This window comes from Scyliorhinus canicula, chromosome 31, assembly GCF_902713615.1.
Source record: "Scyliorhinus canicula chromosome 31, sScyCan1.1, whole genome shotgun sequence".
Classification (NCBI taxonomy): Eukaryota; Metazoa; Chordata; class Chondrichthyes; order Carcharhiniformes; family Scyliorhinidae; genus Scyliorhinus; species Scyliorhinus canicula.
Genome location: NC_052176.1, coordinates 11,683,279 through 11,705,880, shown reverse-complemented (window position 1 = coordinate 11,705,880; position 22,602 = coordinate 11,683,279). Strand labels below are relative to the sequence as shown.

Here is a 22,602-nt window from a genome sequence, read left to right as displayed (position 1 = left end):
GCAAGTGGCCCTGCGCCCCAGGGCTCAACCAATCACCTTTGTAGCTGTGTGTTTGTCCCAATGAGATATTCAATTTGCAGCCATTGCCTGCAGCTTGTTTGTTATTACACTGCCATTCAGCCCCTCAAACTCACACTTTCTGCGAACCACCATTTCACCGACTGGCGACAATTTTCAGAGAAGCAAACAATTTATTTTCAAAAATATACTTCATTTATAAAATCCCTTGAAACAAACATTGTCAAACATTTCAAATTGTCATCACAATAATATCGTATCGTACAATAATATTTACATTTTCTCCAGAGGTCCAGATTTAATTGAATTTCTTTAATTGGATAATGAGGACATTACACACATTTCAATATTCACATTACAATTCTTCTCAAAATATTTACATTGGTCATGTTCCACCCTGTGAAGCTTCAATAATTTTAAACATTCAGTGTTAATCACACAGACCGAGGGGGTTTACATGGTTACCAGCCGCTCTTTAGTGTGAATCACACAGACCGGAAGGTTTTACTCAGGTTACCAGCCGCTCTTTAATCTCAACCACACAGATCTGAGGGTTTTACAGTTAGCAGCCACTCTTTCGTGTTACTCACACAGACCGGGTTTGTTTACAAAGTTTGCAGCCCCTCTTTAGTGTTAATCACAAAGACCATAAGGCACAGGAGCTGAATTGGGCCACACGGCCCATCGAGTCTGCTCCACCATTCAATCATGGCTGATATTTTCTCATTCCCATTCTCCAGCCTTCTACCCATTACCCCTGAGCCCCTTATTAATCAAGAACCTATCTATCTTGGTCTTAAAGACACTCAGTGATTTGGCCTCCACAGATTCACCACCCTCTGGCTGAAGAGATTCCTCCTCATCTCTGTTTTAAATTGATAGTCTGAGATGGTGTCCTCTGGTTCTAGTTTTTCCTACAAGTGGAAACATCCTCTCCATGTCCACTCTATCCAGGCCTCGCAGCATCCTGTAAGTTTCAAGAAGATCCCCCCTCGTCCTTCTAAACTCCAACGAATATAGACCCAGAGTTCCCAAACGTTCTTCATACAAGTTCTTCATTCCAGGGATCATTCTTGGGAACCTCCTCGGGGCGGGGACAAAGTTACCAGCCCCTCTTTAGTGTTCAGCAGGGGCTGCTTTAGCACAGGGCTAAAGAGCTGGCTTTTGAAGCAGACCAAGGCAGGCCAGCAGCACGGTTCAATTCCCGTACCAGCTTCCCCGAACTGGTGCTGGAATCTGGCGAATGGAGCTATTCACAGTGACTTCATTTGAAGCCTACTTGTGACATTAAGCAATTTACATTTTCATTCATCACGCGGAAGGAGGCCATTCAGCCTACTAAGTCTACATCGACACACTTTAGCCTTCACTTCAAACTTATCCCCTTAACCCAATTACCTCTCCCAAACCTTTTTGAGCACTGAGGGCAATTTAGCATGGCCAATTCCACCGTCCGTTGCCCGTCTTTGGACTGTGGGAGGAAACCAGAGCACCCGGAGAAAACCCATGCAGACACGGGGAGAATCTGCAGACTCTGCACAGACAGTGACCCAGCGGGGAATCGAACCTGGGACCCTGGCGCTGTGCCTCAGTGTTTTACTCAATTACCAGCCCAGTTACTCAGTTACTAACCCTAACTAGCCCCTCTTTAGTGTTAATCACACATGATGTGGAGATGCCGTCGTTGGACTGGGGTGAGCACAGTAAGAAGTCTTACAACACCAGGTTAAAGTCCAACATGTTTGTTTCAAACACGAGCTTTCGGAGCGACTGCTCCTTCCTCAGGTGAAAGGAGAGGTATGTTCCAGAAACATTATATAGACGAAGTCAGAGATGCTGGACAATGCTTGGAATGTGAGCATTTGCAGGTAATCGAATCATTACAGATCCAGAAATAGGGGGTGATCCCAGGTTAAAGGGGAGTGAATTGTCTCAAGCCAGGACAGCTGGTAGGATTTTGCAAGTCCAGGCCAGATGTTGGGGGGTGGGTGTAATGCAACATGAATCCAAGATCCCGGTTGAGGCCGCACTCATGGGTGCGGAACTTAGCTATATGTTTTTGCTCGGCAATTCTACGAGTCGCGTGTCCTGAAGACCGCCTTGGGGAATGCTTACCCGGAGATCAGAGGCTGAATGACCTTGACTGCTGAAGTGTTCCCCGACTGGAAGGGAACATTCCTGCCTGGTGATTGTCGCACGATGCCCATTCATTCTTTGCCGCAGTGTCCGCATGGTCTCGCCAATGTACCACGCTTCGGGACATCCTTTCCTGCAATGGTTTGTTTGAGGTTGCGCGGTTGTTTCATGGCAAGTAGTGGGGGTGTGGGGATGACCCTGGCAAGATGTTCATCTTCATTGATGATGTGTTGAAGGCTGCAAAGAAGATGTCGTTGTTTCTCCGCCCCAGGAAAGTACTGGACGACGAAGGGTACTCTGTCAGTTGTGATCCCAGTGTTGTCTTCTGAGTAGGTCGGTGCGGTTTTTTGCTGTGACGCCTTGGAACTGTCGATCGATGATTCGAGCGCCATATCCCGTTCATACCTCTCCATTCACCTGAGGAAGGAGCGGTGCTCCGAATGCTCGTGTTTGAAACAAACCTGTTGTACGCTAATCACACAGATTGGGGTTTTTACACAGTTACCATCCCCTCTTTAGTGTTAATCACCCAGACCGGGGGGTTTATCATCGTTACCAGCCCCCTCTTTAGTATTAATCACACACACACAAGTTTTACACAGTTACCAGCCCCTCTTTATTATTAATCACACAGAATGGGGGGGGGGGGGGGGGGGTTACCTGGTTACCAGCCCCTCGGTGTACATTTGCTGGAAGAACTTACACAGTGGCCTTTCCCCATTGAGCCTTGATGCTGGGTACCCCAAACCTGAGTGCGTCCCTCAGCACGTAGTCCTGGACTTTGGAATGTGCCCATCTGCAACAATCAGTCAAGGACAATTCTTTACCCTGGAAGTTCAACAGGTTTCGGGCAGATCAAAGAGAGTCTATACACAGAGTTTATGATCCTCCAGCTGCAGTTGATGTTAGTGTCAGCGTGTGTCCCTGGGAATAGCCTGGAGAGCACAGAGTCCTGTGTCACAGACCTGCTCGGGATTAACCTGGACAAATACCACTGCATCTCTCAAACAAATAACAATACAGCACAGGAGCAGTAACTTCGGCCCTCCAAACCTGTACAGGTCATGATACCAACCTTTGCCAAAACCCTCAGCACTTCCTTGTGCCGTATCCCTCTATACCCATCCTATCCATGTGTTTGTCAAGATGACTTTTGACCGCCGTAATGTATCTGCTTCTTCAACCTCCCCTGGCAACGCGGTCCTTGCTCTCACCACTGTCTGCGTAACAATACCTGCCTCGCACATCCTCTGTAAGCTTTTCTCTGAGCACCTTAAATCTATGCCCCCTGGTGACTGACCCCTCCACCCTGGGAAAGATTGCCTGCCCATTCACTCCATCCATGCCCCTCAGAATGTTGTCAGCCTTTATCAGATCACACCTCAAACTCTGTCATTTCTAATGAAAACAGTCTGAGTCTATTCAGCCTCTCCATATAGCTCACACTTTTCAGACCAGACAACAGCCTGATAAATCTCCACAGCATCCTCTCCAAAGCCTCCACATCCTTCTGGTAGTGTGGCGACCTGAATTGTGCACAATATTCCAAGTGCGTCCTTAACAAGGTTCTATACAGCTGTAGCATGACTTGTCAGTTTTTATAGTTGATGCTCCGCCCAATGAAAGCAGGCATTCCGTATGTTTTCTTGACTACCTTGTACACTTCTGTTGCCACCTTCAAGGATCTGTGGACCTGCGAGTCAGAACTCTCCGACTTTCTATATTCCTCAGTTTTGCCATTTACGATATATTTCCCCTCGATGTTAAACCGACCAAAATGCATTCCCTCCCATTGGTCCAGATTAAACTACATTTGCCATTTCTATGCCCAAGTCTCCAACCTATGTTTGTCCTGCTGTATCCTCTGACAATCCTCAACACTATCTGCCACTCCACCAACCTTGGTGTCATCCATGAACTTTCTCTCTTCAGACATTCTTTGGAAAGGCACATTCCACATGGAGGTGAGTAACCACATGGAGCAGCCAGTTTGAGGGCAGTGTGAGACGGTGTTGAGACTTTGTGTGCATGAAGGATATGACAGGGAGGGCCCTTCTCACCACCATCCAAGCTGGGTCTTGCTGCTTGTTTGAAAGTTCTGGTGATGAGATGATCTGCCAGATGCCTCTGACAGTCTGCTCAGGGGAACCATCTGACATGATCCACCATCTCCTTTACCCTAAGGGCCTCGAAGACATTACGTGCAGACCACTGCATGATTGCCTTGTGTCCAAAGGTGTTTTCCTGAACAAATGTTTCCCTGAGGGCCAGGTGTTACGACACGGTACCAGGACCAGAGCATCCAGCGGCAATGAAGCCAGATCCATCCTTTGTAACACCCGGGACAGATAGAACCTCAGTACGTAGTGACACTTGGTGTTTGTGTACTGGGGGCCCACGCACAGCTTGATGTAGCCACACACACAGGTGGACAGCAAGGTGAGGACGGCCTTGGGTATGTTTCTCCCTCCCTTATCCAGAGATCTGTATATGCTGTCCCTTCTGTTTGTATATTTTGTATATGGGTCCCTGTGATCTCCAGATGAACTTGATGATGGCTCGGGTGACTGCTGCGCGCAGGACTGGGGAATGGGCCAGACCTGCACCACGTCCAGCAACACCGAGATCCTTCCCATATAATTACTACAGTGCAGAAGGAGGCCATTCAGTCCATCGAGTCCACAGCGACTCTCTGAAAGAGCAAGCCTACCCAGGCCCACTCCCTCGCAACTCCATCCAACATCCACACCCTTAGACACAAAGGGTTAATTTAGCACAGCCAATCCACCTAACCTGCGAATCTTTACTGTGTGAGGAAACCCACAGAGACACAGAATGTCAGAAGGTCAGAGTGAACCCGGGTCCCTGGCGCTGTGAGGCAGCAGTGCTGACCACTGTGCAGCCCATCATGTTGCAGATTGTCCGTGTTGTTCAGCGCGCTCTGTTCACTTCTGTTTGGAATATAAAATGTGGGTTGGAGCAGGCAGGAGGAGGAGCTGGATGGTCAAAGACATTTCACTGCTCTGTCTGTCACTCAGTCTGCTCCCCGCCTCTCTCTCTTTCTCAGTCAGGTCGGGGCGGGCTGTATAATAAAGGAAAGTGCAGCAGCTCGTCTCTCATTCAGCAGCGATTTGACTGAAGAAGCATCATGTCTGGCAGAGGGAAAGGAGGCAAAGGACTGGGCAAAGGCGGAGCAAAGCGGCACCGCAAAGTGCTTCGTGATAACATCCAGGGCATCACCAAACCAGCAATCCGCCGCCTGGCTCGCCGTGGCGGGGTCAAGCGCATCTCGGGTTTGATCTATGAGGAGACTCGCGGGGTGCTGAAGGTTTTCCTGGAGAATGTGATCAGGGACGCCGTCACCTACACTGAACACGCCAAGCGCAAGACGGTCACCGCCATGGATGTGGTTTACGCTCTCAAACGCCAGGGCCGCACTCTCTATGGATTCGGCGGCTGAGAAACTCCATTTGACAATTATAACATAAACCAAAGGCTCTTTTAAGAGCCGCCCAAATCCTCACATTGAGAGCACTGACCTTAGAATGGCAGCAGAATAACCCATGGAGCTGGTTTCGCGATTGGGGAGGCAAAGTGTCGCGTTATAATAGACAAATATTTCTCTGTTCACGGCGATATGAACGTGCTGCAGAGTGAAACACAAAACCTTTCTCCGCAGTCAGCCCTGTAACCGCACAGTGAGCACTGACATTGTAATGAGAGCGGGAATGAATTCTGAAACCCCGCAGACCCATTGCACATAAACGGTCAGTTTCAGAAAGCCAGCCCGCTAGAAACTGCCGCCCTCCGGTAAATACCAACACCGGGGAAAGCTCTCATTCCAGCCTGAAGCCTCAGGGAAATTCTCACAAACACGGCACTAAGCGGATCCAGAACAGGTCACCCTTATTCAGATAAAGTGAGTGGCTCTGAAAAGAGCCTTTGGGTTATTAGATTAAAGAATGGTCGCTTCACTTCTTGCTGCTCGCGGCGCTGCTTTTCTTGGGCAGCAGCACGGCCTGGATATTAGGCAGCACCCCGCCCTGAGCGATGGTCACCCCTCCCAGCAGCTTGTTGAGCTCCTCGTCGTTGCGGACGGCCAGCTGCAGGTGTCTGGGGATGATGCGGGTCTTCTTGTTGTCCCGGGCCGCGTTGCCGGCCAGCTCGAGGATTTCAGCGGTCAGATACTCGAGCACAGCAGCCAGATAGACCGGGGCTCCGGCACCCACACGCTGGGCATAGTTACCCTTTCTCAGGTGCCTGTGAACACGGCCCACCGGGAACTGCAGTCCAGCCCGGGAGGAGCGAGACTTGGCCTTGGCCCGAGCTTTACCGCCGGTCTTTCCTCTTCCAGACATTGTCACAATCTCACAAACACTTTCACACAGAATGAGGAAAACCGCCCACATTCACTTCTCTTATAGCTTCAGGAGGAATGGCGGTGCACACATTGCTGATTGGTTATCTCAACAACATTGTGGAGCCGGCTACAAAGTGACCAATCAGATATCTGTTTGAAGCACCAATCAGGAGAATCCACGGTGCTGAGGGCGGAAAGTTTGGGCGCCAAATGTTCAGATTCCAACCGAATATTTATTTCAAATCTTAAATGGGCGCGAAAATATAAAACAGATAAAATTGAATAAAAAATGTGACTAAATCATTTGAGTATAAGATTGTTGGATTCTCTCTCTTTCCCGCGTCTAGTTTCCCATTATCTGTTAGTTTCTGATTTTGTCTCTGTAACTGACAACAAACCCAAAATAAATTAAACCAAAATAACGCGGAGGCTGCAAATGTGAATTAAAGAGAAAATGCTGGATCAACTCAGCGTGTCTGGTATCATCTGTGGAGAGAAACGTTTAGGATCTGTAGAAGGGGAACTGACTCCACAGGTTTAATCTGGCTGTTGTTTAAAATGCTCTCAGCCGCCGTCAGTGTCTAATTCACAGCCATCTGCAAACATGATAACATTTATTCATATTGTAGACTGCTGCCGCTTCCTCAGTGTTAAAAGTGGAGTGAGCAGTTTGGAGCTAGTGTCAGTATTGAAATGGAGTTTACCCACACCACCGGGGTGCTCTCGATCATTGAGTGTGAACATGAACATAAATGGAAAGGGAGTAATTTGTAAGGCTGAACACAAATGCTACGGGAGGTATTGAGTTCTATTCTCTCTCCAAATCCAGCGACAGCAGCCGAGTATGAAGCGGTCACCGAGCATCACTAAATGATGGGATTTTATAAACAACGTACAATGATCGACATGACGATAACTCGGCATTATACAGGATGTTGTTGTAGTGAAACACTATTAAAACGGATCTGGATATTCATAATAGAAATAAACCGATAATTTAAAGTATGATGGTTTGGCTGCTTTACAGAAGTTGTGGGTGGCTCTTAAAAGAGCCGTTGTGTTTGGGGTGGTTTTCAGTCCATTGTGCAGTTTTACTTGGAGCTGGTGTACTTGGTGACCGCCTTTGTCCCTTCCGACACGGCGTGCTTGGCCAGTTCCCCGGGCAGCAGCAGGCGCACGGCGGTCTGGATCTCCCGGGAGCTGATGGTGTGGCGCTTGTTGTAATGGGCCAGGCGGGAAGCCTCACCCGCGATACGCTCGAAAATATCGCTGACGAACGAGTTCATGATGCTCATGGCCTTGGAGGAGATGCCGGTGTCGGGGTGAACCTGCTTCATCACTTTGTAGATGTAGATGGAGTAACTCTCCTTCCTCGACCTTCGCCGCTTCTTGCCGCCCTTTACTGCCGGTTTCTTAATGACTTTCTTGGCTCCCTTCTTGGCAGCTGGTTTCGATGTTGGTTTCTTCTCGTCAGCCATCTTCAGTTTCACCCAGAAATAAAGCAAACCCCTTCCGAGCGCTGATTAAATAGACAGAGCCTCACATCTATGCTAATGAGGAATGGGGAAAGGAATGATTGTGATTGGACAATGTGAAAATGAGAACAGCCAGTTATGTTCTGTTTATTTTATTGGATATCTGAACAGACCAATCAGATTTAGGATTTTCCACCAATCAGTAACCTCCTTACGACAAACAGCAAATGCATTTCAGAAAGAATGTCTCCAGTCCAAGTTTGTCAGTGTGTGAGTTACTCACTCTGATACTGTGTGAGAGTGTGGGATTTACTCACTCTCTGATGCAGTGTGTGAGTGTGGGATTTACTCACTCTCTGATACAGTGTGTGAGTGTGGGATTTACTCACTCTCTGATACAGTGTGAGAGTGTGGGATTTACTCACTCTCTGATGCAGTGTGAGTGTGGGATTTACTCACTCTCTGATTCAGTGTGTGAGTGTCGGGGTGAACCGACTTTCTAATCTGTGATTGGAGATATTAATCTAGTATTCCATTTCTACTAGCTTCATGTCAATTTTATTTTGAGTGCCATTATTTGGTGACTATCTTATTCTATTTTTGTCATATTCGTACCGTAGTAAATGCTGGCTGCACTTTGAATTTGTCAATTTATTATGTGTGAATTTGGGTTTACCTGTATTTTCAATGTAGAAGGAAACACCTTACACTTTTTCTGTAATTTTTGGACAGTGAATGGGATCACTGCAAACCCATTACAGTTTCATATGAGTTTGTTTTGCTCATTTACTATTGAGCTGACAGTTTCCAGTTTGTGAATCAGTATTTTCTGCTGTACAGCTGTCTCATTGTCTATTTTCTCTCCACAGGTTAGTTCTGCCATGGATGGAAAGTCGTTTTTCTCCTGTACCTGTTAAATACGGGAAGTGAATGTGTATTAAGGGCAGCACGGTAGCATTGTGGAGAGCACAATCGCTTCACAGCTCCCGGGTTTCAGGTTCGATTCCCGGCTTGGGTCACTGTCTGTGCGGAGTCTGCACATCCTCCCCGTGCGTGTGTGTGGGTTTCCTCCGGGTGCTCCGGTTTCCTCCCACAGTCCAAAGACGTGCAGGTTAGGGGGATTGGCCATGCTAAATTGTCCTTAGTGTCCAAAATTGCCCTTAATGTTGGGTGGGGTTACTGGGTTATGGGGATAGGGTGGAGGTGTGGACCTTGGCTCTTTCCAGGAGCCGGTGCAGACTCGATGGGCCGAATAGCCTCCTTCGGCACTGTAAATTCTAAGTCTCTGTCAGTTTCCTTTATGTAACAATGCGTTTTAATCTTCACTTGTCTGTTCCCAATGTCAGAATGTTGGTTCTGTGCTGCATGTGTCAGTTACTGCAACACAATGGAGGTTTACTTGATGCCTGTTCTTTACTCTGCTAATTGGATGTGGAATTTACTCTGAATATTTCAGTCACGGAATGTGGATGTTGTGATAACTCAGTATCTGCATCTGTTTTTGAATGTTTGTTTTATTTACCCTATCAGTTATTGGGATGCAACTGTGGGGTTTTTGTGTGTTTGCATGTTTATTGTTGGTGTGTTCTTTGTTGTGCCCTTGTTCTATCGATCTAGCTTCGGCAGACAGGCTACGAGGGTGAAAGAAGGCAGTCCACAGCCACCTTAAACACAGCTATTGGAAGGTACTTTTTGATAATGCCCACATTCAAACATATATACTAAAACCAATAGTGGTCTGTATATGAAATATGTTTATCCAGTATCGGTTCACCACTGGGCCACAATGTCAGTATCCAAGTCATTCTGCATCTATTATTCGCTGCAAATGAATTGTTCTGGTTTTTGTTTTCGATTCACGCATTTTCTGATTCAGAATGTGCGTTTTGCACTAATCCATAATCCCCTACATTCCTGTCTGGATCTGTCATTTTCTGGAATCTCGATATGGATATGATTCTTTGTAAGACTGTCTCTGAAAGCAATGCAACCATGTGACTCATACTGCAAATTCTTGTTTCCTCAGGTGCACTGGAGTGAAATTTCTCACATAACTGTCAATATCAGTCCAAAGATGCGCAGGTTGGGTGGATTGGCCATGATAAATTGCCCTTGGTGTCCAAACTTCCATGATAAAACTAGGACAAAAGTTCGGCACAACATCTTGGGCCAAAGGGGCTGTTCTGTGCTGTATTTCTCTCTCTCTCTATCATATGTTTTTTTTCTTTGTGAATATGTAATTGATTCTTTACCTGACAATCTGCGAGAGTATAGGATTGACTGTTAATTGTAAAGCTGGTGCTTTAATGTTAATGTGATTAATTCTGTGTTTAAATTAAAGTTTGTTTTAATATATTGGTCAGTGTCATCACTCCTGGGGACAAATTTCCTTTCCTCACAGTTTTACAAATTGAAAAAAATGTTTGCAGTTTGTCGTCCGGTGTCCTAACAAAAGTTGGGGTGTGATCCGATACACTAACAACAGCTCATTGTGAGGATGCCACGGAAAGTGAGTGTGAGTTTGACATTTCATCAGCAGTCTTCATTCTTTGTCAAATATCTCTGTGCCGGATTTATCCTGTATGTATCAGTCTCCGGTACAGTATGTCATTACTGTTTCCCTTCTTGACCTGTCACAGATGGTACTGTGTAGGAAAGTAGGATTTTCACAGCAACATCCTCTCTGATACCTATATCTTTTAAGAAAGTTGATTGTCGTTCTTCTAACTACAATTGTATTAGGTCTAACGTCCCATGAGTCAGCCGAGTCTGTATATGTCACTGTCTATTGTACTCTGTTTCCCAGAGTTTCTGATACATAGATTCTGGGTTTGTGCTGCAACCTTATGTTTCTGCAAAGGGTAGATATTAATCTCTATTTCTTTAAATAGATGAATGGAAGCATGTTTATACTCATAAAGCTGCCAGTATGTGGTATATCTGTCCCGCTATTCACTGAGAATGTCCACTGCTGCCATGTGAGTGTTGTTTTCACTCTGTATATTGCAGTGAATTGGAACATTGTGTTATATCGTGCATCTATCACAGTTTTCAGTGTGGCTCTATGTGTTAATATGTTCACCTCAATCTCTCATAGCTCAGTATCTTATTTTGTTTTATCTACTCATTTGAGTTCCTGAAAACATTAAAGTAAACTATTCCATCTTTTTAAATTTCTGATTCATTAAGACATAGTTTTCTCTACTCCTATCCATTCTGATGTGACAAAATTGAATATTTGTGCACTTTTCTGTCACAAGTATATGAATTGTCTGCGTCTTTTGGTTTCTGAAAAGTAATTGTCACGTTTTAAATTTATTACAAGTGTGTTTTTGGTAAGCGAATGTGGATTATGATCTGCACCTCCTCTTTTCAGGTATGTGATGTCACCTTCATGTTTATTCTGTATATTTGAGCTGTACATAGAGTTTATTCTGTACATTTGAGCTGTACATCGAGTTTATTCTGTATATATGAGCTGTACATTGAGTTAATGTACAATTTTCAATTTACAAATTGAAAAAGATGTTTGCAGTTTCTTGTCCGGTATCCTAACGAATGTTGGGGTGTGGTCCGATACACAAACAACAGCTCATTGTGAGGTTGCCACTGGTAGTGAGTGTGAATTTCACATTTCATCAGCAGTTTTCATTCTTTGCCAAAACCTCTGTGCCAGATCTATCCTGTATGTATCAGTCCCTGGTACTTTGAGAATCAATGGGAATATTCCCCATTTCACTGTCATCACATAGGGAGCGAAATCTCTGATAGAGCTCCGTGTTGGGGGGACTGTGTGTGTGTGGGTGCAAGTGGCCCTGCGCCCAAGGGGGTCATTCAATCACCTTTGTAGCTGTGTGTTTGTCCCAATGAAATATTCAATTTGCAGTCATTGCCTGCAGCTTGTTTGTTATTACACTGTCACTCAGCCCCTCAAACTCACACTTTCTGCAAACTAACATTTCACTGATTCACTTCATTATCACCCATTTCCAATTTGCAAAGTGAATTTGATTTATACAATCAACTGCTTTACTCACTGCCCTAATTTTGCACACACTCCTGGTTTAGCACATTCCTAGTTTTCTCACTCTCCTGGTTTCCACAGCCCCTGGTTTATACATTTGCCTGGTTTAACACACACCCCTGCTCACACACTCTGGTTCTTCACACACACGGCTATTTGTTAGCATATCCGGGAATTAAATACTGTGCTGTTTTACACACTACCCCTGGTTCGCTCACTCCCCTGCTTCGCTCGCTCCCTGGTTCGCTCGCTCCCCTGCTTCGCTTGCTCGCTCCCTGCTTCGCTCGCTCCCCTGCTTCGCTCGCTCCCCTGGTTCGCTCGCTCCCTGGTTCGCTCGCTCCCCTGCTTTACTCGCTCCCTGCTTTACTCGCTCCCCTGGTTCCCTCGCTCCCCTGCTTTGCTCACTCCCCTGTAATAGAATTACATAAACTGGGAGTGTGTAATGTCAGTGATGTGTGTACAACCAATGGATCGTGCAAAGCCATGGGTGCAAGTGTGTTAACAAGGAAAGTGTGAAAAAGTAAGTGATTGTGCAAGCTGGGTGTACCCAGTGATTGTACAATACATGTATAATTTGAGGCAGTAATACCAGGTGTGTGTGTGTAAAACCAGGTGAATAAGTATGTTTAAGAGAGGATTGTGAAAACCTGACAATTACACAATATGAGTGTGTGTATTTGTTGAAATGGGTAAAACCTGGGGAGTTAAAACCAGGAGTTTATAGAATTTGTGGTGAATGTGAACAGGGAGTGCTTATAAGCAGGAGAGTGTGGACAAGAAAAGCATATGTAAACTTGCAGAGTGTGTAAAAGCAGGGGAGTGTGTAAAGCCAAGCATAACAGAGGAGTGGGTAAACATGGGGAGTGTGTTAACTATTGGAAATGTGTAAACCAGAGTCGTGTGTGGAACAGGGGAGTGTATTGAGCAGATGAGTGGGTTAACCAGGATAATGTGTAAACCATAGGACTGTGTAAAACAAGGAGAGTGTGCAAAACAAGGGGAATATGTAAACCTGTGAATGTGTGAAATGAGGGGAATTTGGAAAATGAGTTATGAGTCTAAACAGAGGGGGGCTGAGTTCAGAGGGGGTAGCTCACACGTGGAGGCTCTCCACTACAATCAAAAACACCTTCAAGTGCAACAATTCAAATATTTTGGAAAGTTCAGATCTTGGCATAAGGAGGCACTTACCAGAGTACAGGGGAAGAGAAAAAAAAAGGTCTATTGGGTGAGCAACTAAAGAATTGTAAGTGAAGACATAGTGCCAGCATCGTGGGCGGCTCCTCCACTGGTGCCAGCAGTTCGGACTGATCAAAGGAGAACTCCGTCTTTTTGGAGGTGTGTTTTGCCCCTCTTCTTGTCTCCTCCCGTCGGTCTTTACTTCTCTCTGTCTCGTGGGGTCTCTCTCCCCTTGGTCCCTTTTGTCTCTCTCTCTGTTTTCGTTCTTGTTTGAATTGTGGGCCTCTCTCCATTTCTCGGGGTTTTGTTCACCTTCTCTCTCTCCGGGGCTGGGGTGATTGACGACTGCATCGTGGGTGGTCTCCTGCGCAGGTCCCGGCACTTCGGGCTTCTCAGCCCGATCGGAGCAGAACTCCATTTTATTGTCTCCTCATTGGTTTTTTATTTTTAAACATGAGGAACTGAAATTGGGAAGGACACAGACTCTGAATTTATCAGGACATTGGGGCTGACCTGGCCACGTGCAGAGCTGGATTTAACAGGGCCAAAGCAGCGCTGTACGAAAGCGGCGTTCACTTAAGAATGTTATATCCAGCCAGGCCTGGGTCACATACCAGGGCAAAAAATATTGTTTTTAAGGCCCCAACTGAAGCAGATACGTTTGTCACAGACTGCGGGCTGGGGCCGTGACCACAGGAGAGGCCGAAGGGGTCCAGGCGAAGAGCGGCAGCGCATTGGCAAACCAACAATTGGAGAGGGGAGGGGGAGAAAAGAACCTCACCCCTCCTCCACCCCCACAACACAACTGACTGACGAAGAGGCGGAAGATGGTGGCCCTATACGTGTAGACAAGGGCAAAAGGTGGAGGACCAAGTGTCGGGCATGATGTGGAAAGAACATACAGAAACCGCAGAGATTGGGTGGGAGGACAGCGGGACAGTAACTCCCGGGAGGAGGGTCACCACACTAGCGGGAGAGCTAACGCCGGGAACATGCAGCAGATAGAGGCCGCGGCTGTCTTCCAACGGGGGGGGGGGGGGGGGGGGGGGGGGGGAGGAAACAGTGCCTGACAGGGGGAGTGAGAACAAACAGCAGGGACGGAGAAGTATAGGGGAAAAGGAGCTTGGGGAAAGGGGACAGAGGAAGGGAAAGAAGATGGGAGCGGGGGGACGGGAAGGGGAGGCGATGGGAAAAGGGACCTGGTAACCTGGAATGTCAAGGAACTTAAAGGCCCAGTGAAAAGATCCAGAGTCTTCACCCACCGAAGAAACATGAGAGCCGACATAGTCGTCCTCCAAGAGACACACCTGAGAGAGCAGGACCGGCTGTGGCTAAGGAAGGGCTGGGTGGGACAGACTTACCATTCCTGCCATGGGACGAGGGCCTGGGGGGTAGTGATTCTGTTAAAGAACAGGACTATGTTTAAGGAGACGATGACGGTAACGGACCCAGGGGGATGGTACGTCATGGTTGGATGGCGCACCGGTAGTACTGTCAATGTGAACACTCTCAACTGGGACAACGCAAAATTCATTAACAAGACAAAGGCAGAAATCCCCTACATAGCGACACACCGACTGATCATGGTGGGGGGTGGAGGACTATAACTGTGTACAGAACACATGGACAGACAGCTCAAACCCCGGAACGGGGAAGACCTTGAACATGGTGAAGGAACCCGGTCGCTTCATGGGGCAGATGGGGGCGGTGGGAGGTTCACCCACCCAGGGCAGCAGGATTTCTCCTTGTTCTCACCAGTCCACAACATATACTTGAGGAGTCACTTCTTTCTGGTTGGAAAATCGGTGCTCCCAGGGCTGGTCAAGGCGGAGTCTCCGTAATCGTAATCTCAGACCATGCTCCACATTATATGGATGTGAGGTTGGAGATGGGCAGTACCCAATGCCCCACATAGAGGTTGGGCGCTGCCCTACTGGCCAACATGGCTTTCAGCGAGAGGGTATCACAGGCCATAGCGGAGATTACGACAAACAACCAAAATGGGGAGGTCTCAGCTTCCATGTCTGGGAGGAGCTAAAGGCCGTGATTGGAGGGGAAACTATTGCCTTTAAAGCACAAAGGGAGAGAGGAGAGAGTGGCTAGGCAGCAGTCAGCCCCAACAATAGAGCTCTTGGCAGAGAGGGAAAAGCTACAAATGGACTTTGACCTGCTCTCCACGAGTAAAGCAGTGCACCAACTCCACCAAGCACGGGGAACCCTATACAAACACGGGGACAAAGCCAGCCGCCTGTTGGCACACCAGCAGAGAAGGCCAGCTGAGCAGCCAACAGAAAGATTGTGCAAATTAGGGACAACAGAGGCACACTAGAAACAGACCCAAACAAGGTTAACAAGACCTTGAGGACTTTTACCGGGGACTGCACACCTCAGATCCCCAACAGGGGAACATAGAACATAGAAAAATACAGCACAGAACAGGCCCTTCGGCCCACAATGTTGTGCCGAACCTTTGTCCGAGATTAATCATAGATTATCATAGAATTTACAGTGCAGAAGCAGGCCACTCGGCCCATCGAGTCTGCATCGGCTCTTGGAAAGAGCACCCTACCCAAGGTCAACACCTCCACCCTATCCCCATAACCCAGTAACCCCACCCAACACTGACGGCAGTTCTGGACAATAAGGGCAATTTATCATGGCCAATCCACCTAACCTGCACATCTTTGGACTGTGGGAGAAAACCGGAGCACACGGAGGAAACCCACGCACACACGGGGTGGATGTGCAGACTCCGCACAGACAGTGACCCAAGGCGGAATCAAACCTGGGACCCTGGAGCTGTGAAGCAATTGCGCTCTCCACAATGCTACCGTGCTGCCCTTAAGAACAAATTAATCTACACTCCATTATTCTACCATAATCCATGTACATATCCAATAGCCGCTTGAAGGTCACTAATGTTGCCGACTCAACTACTTCCACATGCAGTGCATTGCATGCCCCCACTACTCTCTGGGTAAAGAACCTACCTCTGACATCCCCACTGTATCTTCCACCATTCACCTTAAATTTATGTACCCTTGTAATGGTTTGTTCCACTCGGGGAAAAAAGTCTCGGACTGTCTACTCTATCTATTCCCCTGATCATCTTATAAACCTCTATCAAGTCGCCTCTCATCCTTCTCCGTTCTAATGAGAAAAGGCCGAGCACCCTCAACCTTTCCTCGTAAGACCTACTCTCCATTCCAGGCAACATCCTGGTAAATTACCTTAGCACCTTTTCCAAAGCTTCCACATCCTTCCAAAAATGAGGTGACCAGAACTGCACACAGTACTCCAAATGTGGCCTTACCAAGGTTTTGTACAGCTGCATCATCACCTCACGGCTCTTAAATTCAATCCCTCTGCCAATGAACGCTAGCACACCATAGGCCTTCTTCACAGCTCTATCCACTTGAGTGGCAACGTTCAAAGATCTCTGAACATAGGGTCTGGTTTAGCTCACTGGGCTAAATCGCTGGCTTTTAAAGCACACCAAGCAGGCCAGCAGCACAGTTTGATACCCGTACCAGCCTCCCCGGACAAGCGCCGGTATGTGGCGACTAGGGGCTTTTCACGTAACTTCATTGAAGCCTACTCATGACAATAAGCGATTTTCATTTTTCATTTCATTTCAACATAGATCCCAAGATCTCTCTGCTCCTCAGCATTGCCAAGAACCCTACCGTTAACCCTGTATTCCGCATTCACATTTCTCCTTCCAAAATGGACAACCTCTCACTTGTCAGGGTTACACTCCATCTACCACTTCTCAGCCCAGCTCTGCATCCTATCTATGTCTCCTTGCAGCCGACAACAGCCCTCCTCACTATCCACAACTCCACCAATCTTCGTATCATCTGCAAATTTACTGACCCACCCTTCAACTCCCTCATCCAAGTTATTAATGAAAATCACAAACAGCAGAGGACCCAGAACTGATCCCTGCGGTACTCCACTGGTAACTGGGCTCCAGGCTGAATATTTCCCATCCACTACCAATCTCTGATTTCTATTGGTTAGCCAGTTCATTATCCAACTGGCAAAATTTCCCACTATCCCATGCCTCCTTACTTTCTGAATACGCCTACCATGGGAACCTTAGCAAATGCCTTACTAAAATCCATGTACACTACATCCACTGCTTTACCTTCATCCACATGCTTGGTCACCTCCTCAAAGAATTCAATAAGACTTGTAAGGCAAGACCTACCCCTCACACATCCGTGCTGACTATCCCTAATCAAGCAGTGCCTTTTCAGATGCACAGAAATCCTATCCCTCAGTGCCCTTTCCATTACTTTGCCTACCACCGAAGTAAGACTAACTGGCCTGTAATTCCCAGGGTTTTCCCTATTCCCTTTTTTGAACAGAGGCACAACATTCGCCACTCTCCAACCTCCTGGTACCACCCCTGTTGACAGTGAGTTCGAAAAGATCATTGACAACGGCTCTGCAATTTCATTTCTTGCTTCCCATAGAATCCTAGGGTGTATCCCGTCAGGCTCTGGGGCCTTGTCTATCCTCAAGTTTTTCAAAATGCCCAACACATCTTCCTTCCTGACAAGTATCTCCTCGAGCTTTCCAGTCTGTTTCACACTGTCCTCTCCAACAATATGGCCCCTCTCGTTTGTAAATACTCAAGAAAAGTACTCGTTCAAGACCTCTCCTATCTCTTCAGACTCAATACACAATCACCCGCTACTGTCCTTGATCGGACCTACCCTCGCTCTAGTCATTCTCATATTTCTCACAAATGTGTAAAAGGCCTTGGGGTTTTCCTTGATCCTACCCGCCAAAGATTTTTCATGCCCTCTCTTAGCTCTCCTAATCCCTTTCTTCAGTTCCCTCCTGGCTATCTTGTATCCCTCCAGCGCCCTGTCTGAACCTTGTTTCCTCAGCCTTACACAAGTCTCTTTCTTCCTCTTAACAAGACATTCAACCTCTTGTCAACCATGATTCCCTCACTTGACTATATGTTCCCTGCCTGACAGGGACATACATATCAAAGACATTTAGTACCTGACCCTTGAACAAGTTCCACATTTCACGTGTTCTTCCTTGACAGCCTATGTTCCCAACTTATGCACTTCAGTTCTTGTCTTACAGCATTGTATTTACCTTTCCCCCAATTGTAAGCCTTGTTCTGTTGCACGCACCTAAACATTGCTGAAGTGGAAGTCACAGAATTGTAGTCACTACCTCCAAAATGCTCCCCCACTAACAAATCTGTCACTTGCCCTGGTTCATTACCAAGTACCAAATCCAATATGGCCTCCCCTGTGGTCAGACAATCTACATACTGTGTTAGAAATGCTTCCTGGGCACACTACACAAACACTACCCCATCCAAACTATTTGATCTAAAGAGTTTCCACTCAATGTTTGGGAAGTAGAAGTCACCCATGCCTACTACCCTGTGACTTCTGCACCTTTCCAAAATCTGTTCCTCCACATCTCTGCTGCTATGGGGGGGGGGGGGGGGGCTATAGAAAACTCCCAACAAGGTGACTGCTCCTTTCCTATTTCTGACTTCAACCCATACTACCTTAGTAGGCAGATCCTACTCGAACTGACTTTCTGCAGCTGTTGTACTATCTCTAATTAAGAATGCCACCCCCCCCCCCACCTTTTTTACCATCCTCCCTAATCTTGTTCAAACATCTATAACCAGGGACCTCCAACAACCGCTTCTGCCCCTTTTCTATCCAAGTTTCCGTGATGGCCACCACATCCTAGTCCCAAGTACCGATCCATGCCTTAAGTTCACCCACCTTATTCCTGATGCTTCTTGCGTTGAAGTATACACACTTCAACCCATCTCCGTGCCTGCAAGTACTCTCCTTTGTCAGTGTTACCTTCCCCACTGCGTCACTACACACTTTGGTGAGCTGAATATCGGCTTCCTTAGTTGCTGGACTACAAATCCGTTTCCCATTCCCCTACCAAATTAGTTTAAACCCTCCTGAAGAGTACTAGAAAACCTCCCTCCCGGGATATTGGTGCCCCTCTGGTTCAGATGCAACCCGTCCTGCTTGTACAGGTCCCACCTTCCCCAGAATGCTCTCCAATTATCCAAATACCTGAAGCCCTCCCTCCTGCACCATTCCTGCAGCCAGGTGTGCAACTGCACTCTCTCCCTATTCCTAGCCTCGCTGACACGTGGCACCGGCAACAAACCAGTGATGACAATTCTGTCTGTCCTGGCCTTTAACTTCCAGCCTAACTCCCTAAACTTGTTTATTACCTCCACACCCCTTTTCCTACCTCCGTCGTTTGAACCAATGTGCACCATGACTTCTGGCTGCTCACCCTCCCCCTTTCAGGATTCTGAAGACACGATCCGAGACATCCCTGGCCCTGGCACCCAGGGAGGCAACATACCTTCCGGGAGTCTCGCTCGCGACCACAGAATCTCCTATCTATTCCCCTAACCATTGAATCTCCTATTACTATTGCTTTTCTATTCCCCCCCCCCTTCCCCTCTGAGCCCCAGAGCCAGACTCAGTGCCAGAGACCTGGCCGCTAGGGCCTTCCCCCGGTAGGTCATCCCCCCAACAGCATCCAAAATAGTATACTTGTTTTGAAGGGGAACGGCCACGAGGGATCTCTGCACTGTCTGCCCATTTGTTTTCCTTCCCCTGACTGTAACCCAGCTACTCCTGTCCTGCACCTTGGGTGCGGTTACCTCCCTGTGACTCCCTATTACCCCCTCTGCCTCCTGGATGATCCGAAGTTCATCCAGCTCCAGCTCTAGTTCCCTAACACGGTCTCCGAGGAGCTGGAGTTGGGTGCACTTCCCGCAGGTATAGTCAGAGGGGACACCGGTGGTATCCCTCACCACCCACATCCTACAGGAGGAGTATGCAACTGCCCTAGCCTCCATCCCCTCTTAACTTACAGAATATAGCTGCCCTGTGGACCAACTGGACCTCCACCCTCTGACTCTGCTCCCAGTCGGCTGCACTCTGTGAACTCCTGGCTCCCTTCTCGCTCTTTGCAGAAATGAAATGAAAGGAGCACCTTACTCCCTCCTCACCTAACTCTCACTATAGCACTCAAATGCACCAAATTCAGCACTCCCTCAGTCACCTAACTCTCACTATAGCACTCAAATGCACCAAATTCAGCACTCCCTCAGTCACCAAACTCTCACTATAGCACTCAAATGCACCAAATTCAGCACTCCCTCAGTCACCTAACTCTTACTACAGCACTCAAATGCACCAAATTCAGCACTCCCTCAGTCACCAAACTCTCACTATAGCACTCAAATTCAGCACTCCCTCAGTCACCAAACTCTCACTACAGCACTCAAATGCACCACGTTCAGCACTCAGTGCAAACAATGTCTGCACTGTAGCTGGATCCTTTTTATACTGTGAATCTAGCCTCTGAAAACTGGCCTTATCCAATTAACTAATTAACAAGCTCCAGCTGCAAGTACCTACAAGTTGAACCTTGTTTAAAGCTGATTGAAAATTCACCTTCTTCTAAACCAAACAGCACCTTTTAAGTTATTTAACTAAATAAAAAAAAGACTAGACTTTAGATAAAAATGAACCCTTATACTCCCTCAGTCACCAAACTCTCACTATAGCAGTCAAATGCACCAAATTCAGCACTCAGTGCAAACTCGTGGATGAAGCTATTCCTCGATGGACTGGACTTGCCAGTTCTGGGGGAGGACAGGAAACGAGGCCTGGGAGCACTGCTAGAACTGAGAGATATCATGGAGTGTATAAGCTCCATGCAGGCCGAAAACAAAGTCCAGGGGAGTACATAAAGCAGGGGGACCTATGAAGCAGGGGGATGGATAAAGCATGTCAATGCATAGAGCAGGGTGATGTGTAAACCAGGGGAGTGGATCAAGCAGAGGATTGTATAAAGCAGTGGGGTAATTAAACAGCAGGATGTATGAAGCATGGGAGTGTATACAGCAGGGGGATGTGTGAACCAGGGGAGTGTATAAAGCAGGGGGATGTATGAAGTATGGGAGTTCATACAGCAGGGGGATGTGTAAACCAGGGGACTGCATAAAGTAGTGCGGTGTATCACGCAGGGGGGTGCATTACGCAGGGGGGTGTATGAAGCAGGGGGATGTATGAAGCAGAGGAGTGCGTATAATGCAGGGGAGTGTGTGAAGCAGGGGAATATGCAAACTAGGGGAATGTGTAAAATAGGGGAGGTATCTCAACCAGGGGAGTGTATGGAACCTGGTAAAGATGCACAACAAGAGTGTGTGCAAATTGGGGAGTGTGTACATCAGTTGAGAGCTCAAACCAGGGGAGTGTGAAACCAAGTCAGCATGCAAACCAGGGGAGTGTGAAACCAAGTCAGCATGCAAACCAGGGGAGTGTGAAACCAAGTCAGCATGCAAACCAGGGCAGTGTGAAACCAAGTCAGCATGCAAACCAGGGCAGTGTGAAACCAAGTCAGCATGCAAACCAGGGCAGTGTGAAACCAAGTCAGCATGCAAACCAGGGCGAGTGTGAAACCAAGTCAGCATGCAAACCAGGGGAGTGTGAAACCAAGTCAGCATGCAAACCAGGGCAGTGTGTAACCAAGTCAGCATGCAAACCAGGGAGTGTGAAACCAAGTCAGCATGCAACCAGGGCAGTGTGAAACCAAGTCAGCATGCAAACCAGGGCAGTGTGAAACCAAGTCAGCATGCAAACCAGGGCAGTGTGAAACCAAGTCAGCATGCAAACCAGGGCAGTGTGTAACCAAGTCAGCATGCAAACCAGGGGAGTGTGAAACCAAGTCAGCATGCAAACCAGGGAGTGTGAAACCAAGTCAGCATGCAAACCAGGGGAGTGTGAAACCAAGTCAGCATGCAAACCAGGGCAGTGTGAAACCAAGTCAGCATGCAAACCAGGGCAGTGTGAAACCAAGTCAGCATGCAAACCAGGGCAGTGTGAAACCAAGTCAGCATGCAAACCAGGGCAGTGTGAAACCAAGTCAGCATGCAAACCAGGGCAGTGTGAAACCAAGTCAGCATGCAAACCAGGGCAGTGTGAAACCAAGTCAGCATGCAAACCAGGGAGTGTGAAACCAAGTCAGCATGCAAACCAGGGCAGTGTGAACCAAGTCAGCATGCAAACCAGGGGCAGTGTGAAACCAAGTCAGCATGCAAACCAGGGCAGTGTGAAACCAAGTCAGCATGCAAACCAGGGCAGTGTGAAACCAAGTCAGCATGCAAACCAGGGCAGTGTGAAACCAAGTCAGCATGCAAACCAGGGCAGTGTGAAACCAAGTCAGCATGCAAACCAGGGCAGTGTGAAACCAAGTCAGCATGCAAACCAGGGGAGTGTGAAAAAACAGTTTGTAACAGGGCATTGTGTATATCAGGGGAGAGGTTCACAGCGCCACGGTCCAAGATTTGTTTCCCACTTGGTCGCTGCCTCTGC

The 22,602-nt window shown here is 47.5% G+C and overlaps 4 protein-coding genes and 1 long non-coding RNA gene across 7 annotated transcripts in view; 2 read left to right on the top strand and 3 right to left on the bottom strand.

Annotated features, from left to right (window-relative positions):
• Positions 1 to 22,602, bottom strand: part of LOC119958896 (late histone H2B.L4-like) — a 135,610-nt gene that overhangs the window by 83,780 nt on the left and 29,228 nt on the right. The window lies entirely within an intron of this gene.
• LOC119958911 (histone H4) lies at positions 5,005 to 5,671 on the top strand. The gene has a single exon (XM_038787437.1). The coding sequence runs from the start codon at positions 5,303 to 5,305 to the stop codon at positions 5,612 to 5,614; it is 312 nt and encodes a 103-aa protein (XP_038643365.1). The 5' UTR covers positions 5,005 to 5,302; the 3' UTR covers positions 5,615 to 5,671.
• LOC119958887 (histone H2A-like) lies at positions 6,111 to 6,659 on the bottom strand. The gene has a single exon (XM_038787400.1). The coding sequence runs from the start codon at positions 6,561 to 6,563 to the stop codon at positions 6,126 to 6,128; it is 438 nt and encodes a 145-aa protein (XP_038643328.1). The 5' UTR covers positions 6,564 to 6,659; the 3' UTR covers positions 6,111 to 6,125.
• LOC119958898 (late histone H2B.L4-like) overlaps positions 7,385 to 22,602 on the bottom strand; it is a 70,127-nt gene continuing 54,909 nt past the window's right edge. For both annotated transcript variants that reach the window (XM_038787421.1, XM_038787422.1), the window contains one exon: positions 7,385 to 8,064. In XM_038787421.1, coding sequence (XP_038643349.1) covers positions 7,606 to 7,992 — 387 coding nt within the window. In that variant the 5' untranslated portion in view covers positions 7,993 to 8,064 and the 3' untranslated portion in view covers positions 7,385 to 7,605. The remainder of the gene's footprint in view (positions 8,065 to 22,602) is intronic.
• LOC119958923 lies at positions 9,199 to 11,157 on the top strand. Its single transcript, XR_005459085.1, has 2 exons — positions 9,199 to 9,674; positions 10,016 to 11,157. It is a non-coding gene; the product is annotated as an uncharacterized LOC119958923 (long non-coding RNA).